Genomic DNA, 5,995 nt, shown 5'->3' with positions numbered 1-5,995 from the left:
TCTCGACGGTGCACTGTGTCTCTCTGTCTTTGTCTGCTGTGTGTGTACAGCGTGCAGACAGCAGGCTGGCTCACAGGGCCCAGCTCTATCACTACCAGCAGAAGAGACAGCAGCTTATGGCTATGGACAGGTAGGTGTACGTGTGTGTGTGTGTGTCCACGTGTGTGTGTGTGTCCACGTGTGTGTGTGTGTACATACAACAAGACACACACACAGACACAACAACAACAACCGCCATTCGCCACTAAGTGGTGGTGACATCACCATGGCGCTTGTGCCAGGCTATGTGCAGGTTAAGGCCACCTCAAGTGTCAAACGCCCGCTGACAGGAGGTCACGGGGCAGACCCAGCAGGTGCCACGGGTCAACTGACCGAGATGACTGGCTGATGCACCACCTGTGCCCCCTACTGGGCCAACTTGCTGCGTTTTAGCCGCCCAGCGCTCCGCTCGTTGTTGTGAGCGTCGCTCCTCTGCCCAGTAAGCAGCAGCGTCCTTCACGAGCCTCCTCCACTGAGGCCGATCTTGACACCGCTGGTACCAGTCATCGGCAAGTCCACTCAGCTCTACATCCTCCTGTACCACGTAACTCCATCTCTTCTCTAGCCTGTGCTGTGCCTGTTTAGCCCCCTCGATCTGGCCGAACAAAAGCTGTTTAGCCATGCAGTGGCTGGGCATGCGGTGGCTGGGCATGCGGGCTACATGACCCAGCCAACACAGCCTTGCCTGCCAGAGGAGGTCACCGATGGGACTTTGTCCAGGTCTTTCAAGGATTTGTGAGCTCCTCACACAATCCAGCCTGCAGGTTAAACCCAGGATGGATCGTAGGCAGGCCAGCCTAAAGGTTTCTAACCGGCGAAGATGCTCCATTAGGGGGGTCCACGTTTCGCAAGCGTAGAGAAGGTAGGGAATGACTGTGGCCGGGAAGACCTGAAGCTTCGCGCGGAGCGACAGACCAGGTAGCTTCCACACAGCGTTATGCAGGCGATGAAAAGATGATGCCGCTCAACTGATTCGGAGTGAGACAGAGATAAAGATCCCCTGTGTAGCCTTAACAGACTGTAGGGGCAAGTGCTGTTAGCGAGCACCTATAAAGGCCTGCATGGTATGCGAGGGGGTGGGTGGCCAGCACCACGCCCAACCGCCAGAGACACACACACACAGAGACACACACACAGACACACAGAGACACACAGAGATACACACACAGACAGAGACACACAGACACTCACACACAGAGACACACAGAGATACACACACAGACAGAGACACACACAGACACACAGAGACGCACACACAGACACACACACAGACACACACAGAGACACACAGAGACACACAGAGACACACACAGACACACACAAACACACAGAGACACACAGAGATACACACACAGACAGAGACACACAGAGACACACACACAGAGACACACACACACACACAAAGATACACACACACACAGACACACACACAGACACACAGACACACACACAGAGACACACACAGAGACACACAGAGACACACACAGAGACACACCGACACACACACACAAAGACACAGACACAGAGACACACACACAGAGACACACACAGAGAGACACACACAGAGAGACACACAGAGACACACACACAGAGACACACACACAGAGACACACACACAGAGACACACACACAGAGACACACCGACACACACACACAGAGACACACCGACACAGACACACACACACAGAGACACACACACAGAGACACACACACAGAGACACACACACAGAGACACACACACAGAGACACACACACAGAGACACACACACAGAGACACACACAGAGACACACACACAGAGACACACACACAGAGACACACACACAGACACACACACAGACAGACACACACAGAGAGACACACACACAGACACACACACAGAGACACACACACAGACACGCACACACAGAGACACACACACACAGAGACACACACACAGAGACACACACACAGAGACACACACACAGAGACACACACACAGAGACACACACACAGAGACACACACACAGAGACACACACACAGAGACACACACACAGACAGACACACACAGAGAGACACACACAGAGAGACACACACACAGACACACACACAGAGACACAGACACGCACACACAGAGACACACACACACACAGACACAGAGACACACACAGACACGCACACACAGAGACACACACAGACACAGAGACACACACACAGACACGCACACACAGAGACACACACACACAGAGACACACACACAGAGAGACACACAGAGACAAGACCGAGTGCACTCACCGCCGCCCGCCCCGCAGGGAGACGGAGGAGTCGCAGACCCCGAACTCGCTCACCGACTCGGAGAACGAGGAGGGGGACATCACCGTGTACGAGTGCCCCGGCCTCGCGCCGGTGAGGGGGTGGGGGGGCCGCGGTGATGGTGGCGGTGATGGTGATGGTGGTGGTGGTGGTGATGGTGGTGGTGGTGGTGATGGTGGTGGTGGTGGTGATGGTGGTGATGGTGGTGATGGTGATGGTGGCGGTGATGGTGGCGGTGGTGATGGTGGTGGTATCAGGTGGTGGTGATGGTGATGGTGGCGGTGATGGTGGCGGTGATGGTGGCGGTGATGGTGGCGGTGGCGGTGATGGTGGTGGTGATGGTGGTGGTGGCGATGGTGGTGGTGGCGATGGTGATGGTGGTGGTGATGGTGGTGGTGATGGTGGCGGTGATGGTGGTGGTGTTGTGATGGTGATGTTGTTGCTGTGGTGATGGTGGTGGTAATGTTGTTGCTGTAGTGATGGTGATGACGTTGTTGCCTTGGTGATGGTCGTGGTGATGGTGGCGGTGTGGTGGTGATGATGATGTTGCCGTGGTGATGGTCGTGGTGATGGTGGTGGTGTGGTGGTGGTGGTGATGTTGTTGCTGTGGTGATGGTGGTGGTAATGTTGTTGCTGTAGTGATGGTGATGACGTTGTTGCCTTGGTGATGGTCGTGGTGATGGTGGCGGTGTGGTGGTGATGATGATGTTGCCGTGGTGATGGTCGTGGTGATGGTGGTGGTGTGGTGGTGGTGGTGATGTTGTTGCTGTGGTGATGGTGGTGATGTTTTTTTTTCTGCGGTGATGGTTGTGATGGTGGTGATGTTGTTGCTGTGTTGCTGTGGTGGTGATTTTTTTTTCTGTGGTGATGGTGATGTTGTTGGTGCAGTAATGGTGATACTGCTGCGGTGATGGTGGTGATGTTGTCACTGTGGTGATGGTGGTGATGTTTTTTGCTGTGGTGGTGGTGATGGTGGTGATGTGTTGCCGTGGTAATGGTGGTGATGTTGTTGCTGCGGTGATGGTAGTGGTGATGCATTCCTGTGGTGATGGTGGTGATGGTGATGTATTGATGTGGCGATGGTGATGATGTTGTTGTGATGGTGGTCATGATGTTGTTGCTGTGGTGGTGATGGTGGCGATGGTGGTTCGTGTGTGTGTGCGTGCGTGTGTGTGCGTGTGTGTGCGTGTGTGCGTGTGCGTGTGTGCGCGTGCGTGTGCGTGTGTGCGCGTGCGTGTGCGTGTGTGCGTGTGCGTGTGTGCGCGTGCGCGTGTGCGTGTGTGCGTGTGTGCGTGCGTGTGTGCGTGCGTGTGTGCGTGCGTGTGTGTGTGTGTGTGCGTGTGTGCGTGTGTGCGCGTGCGTGCGTGCGTGCGTGTGTGTGCGTGCGTGTGTGTGTGCGTGTGTGTGCGTGTGTGTGTGTGTGCGCGTGTCACAGACCGGGGAGATGGAAGTGAACAACCCACTGTTTGACGAGATGAGAGCAAACTCACCCTCACACACACCCGGCCGCTAACACCCAGTACTTACACACACCTACACACACACATGTACACACACATGTACACACACATGTACACACACATGTACACACACACATGTACACACACCTACACACACACACATGTACACATGTACACACACCTACACACACACACATGTACACACACCTACACACACACACACATGTACACACACCTACAACAACAACAACCGCCATTCGCCACTAAGTGGCGGTGACGTCAATACGACGCTTGTGCCAGGCCAAGTGCACCTTGAGGCCACGTAAAGTGTCGAACGCCCGCCGGCAGGAGGTCACGGGGCAGACCCAGCAGGTGCCACGGGTCGACTGACCGAGATGACCGAGATGACTGGCTGATGCACCACCTGTGCCCCCTACTGTACCAACTTGCTGTGCTTTAGCCACCCGGCACTCCGCTCGTTGTTGTGAGCGTCGCTCCTCCGCCCTCCGTTGTTGTTGGAGGGCGACTGCCTCCAACTGCCCAGTAGCGTCCTTCACGAGCCTCCTCCACTGAGGCCAATCTTGACACCGCTGGTACCAGTCATCGGCAAGTCCACTCAGCTCCACGTCCTCCTGTACCACATCACTCCATCTCTTCTCTAGCCCGTGCCGCGCCCGTTTAGCCCCCTCTATCCGGCAGAACAAAAGCTGTTTAGGCATGCGGTGGCTGGGCATGCGGGCTACATGACCCAGCCAACGCAGCCTTGCCCGCCGGAGGAGCTCACCGATGGGACTTTGACCAGATATTTCAAGGATTTGTGAGCTCCTCACACAATCCAGCCTGGTTAAACCCAGGATGGATCGTAGGCAGGCTAGCCTAAATGTTTCCAACCGGCGAAGATGCTCCATTAGGGGGGTCCACGTTTCGCAAGCATAGAGAAGGGAGGGAATGACCGTGGCCGAGAAGACCTGAAGCTTCGTGCGGAGCGACAGACCAGGTAGCTTCCACACAGCGTTACGCAACCAATGAAAAGATATTGCCGCTCGACTGATTCGGAGTGAGACCTCTGCTGTTAAACTGGAGCCGGTCATAAGCACACTGCCCAGGTATGGGAAACTCTCCACTCTCTCCACTACTGCCCCATCACTGATTGGGAGTTGTGGGGGTGGAGTGTCCGATGGTACAAAATACCCAGGCAGGTGCTTAGTTTTGGTGGGGCTGATGGTAAGGCCCCACCTCTTAGTGGCACGCTCCAGTTTCAGCAGCAGCGTCTCCAACTCCTCCTCTGAATGAGCAGCTATTACCAAATCATCGGCATACATAACGTGGTTGACCAATAGGGAGCCATCCCTTGACCGCACCCGGGCATCGATCAGCCTCCCATTATATCTGTACCAAATGGAAATTCCCCCGGTACAGCTATTGAAGGCTTCATGAACCACGCGGTCAAAATAGATGTTAAATAATGTGGGAGCCAGAGGACATCCCTGTCGCACCCGAAGGTGTACAAGAAATGGCTCTGACTCCCAGCAACATAGTTTTACCCGGGCCCGATCACCTTCATGACGGTCCTTAATGATCGTGAGCAGAGGGTCAGGTACTCCGAAAAAACGAAGAACAACCCAGAGCCCAGCCCTACTGATGGTATCATAGGCCTTGACCAGGTCAATAAAGCAGATATGTAGGTCTTGTTGGAATTCCCTACATCTCTGCTGTAGCAGACGGACAGAAAATATTGCATATGTGCAGGACCGCCCACACACACACACCCATACTAAACACACACACTACCACACACATCCACTACTAAACACACACACTACCACACACATCCACTACTAAACACACACTACCACACACACACTACTGCATTCACACACACACTACCACACACACTACAAGACACACACACTACTAAACACACACTACCACACACTACTAAACATACACACTACCACACACACTACCACACACACACTACCACACACACACTACCACACACACACACTACCACACACATCCACTACTAAACACACACTACCACACACTACTAAACACACACACTACCACACACATCCACTACTAAACACACTACCACACACACACTACTGCATACACACACACTACCACACACACACACACTACCACACACACTACCACACACACTACCACACACACTACCACACACACACACTACCACACACA

At 54.1% G+C, this 5,995-nt stretch overlaps 1 protein-coding gene across 1 annotated transcript in view; it reads left to right on the top strand.

Annotated features, from left to right (window-relative positions):
* LOC144952518 (uncharacterized) overlaps positions 1 to 3,876 on the top strand; it is a 17,077-nt gene extending 13,201 nt beyond the window's left edge. The window contains exons 7-9 of the mRNA XM_078882965.1: positions 51 to 130; positions 2,330 to 2,423; positions 3,766 to 3,876. Coding sequence (XP_078739091.1) covers positions 51 to 130; positions 2,330 to 2,423; positions 3,766 to 3,843 — 252 coding nt within the window. The 3' untranslated portion in view covers positions 3,844 to 3,876. The remainder of the gene's footprint in view (positions 1 to 50; positions 131 to 2,329; positions 2,424 to 3,765) is intronic.
* The last annotated feature ends 2,119 nt before the right edge of the window (positions 3,877 to 5,995 follow it).

This window comes from Lampetra fluviatilis, chromosome 68, assembly GCF_964198595.1.
Source record: "Lampetra fluviatilis chromosome 68, kcLamFluv1.1, whole genome shotgun sequence".
Taxonomy (NCBI): domain Eukaryota; kingdom Metazoa; phylum Chordata; class Hyperoartia; order Petromyzontiformes; family Petromyzontidae; genus Lampetra; species Lampetra fluviatilis.
The sequence above is the reverse complement of the archived record's forward strand: the minus strand, read 5'-3'. Positions and strand labels throughout refer to the sequence as shown.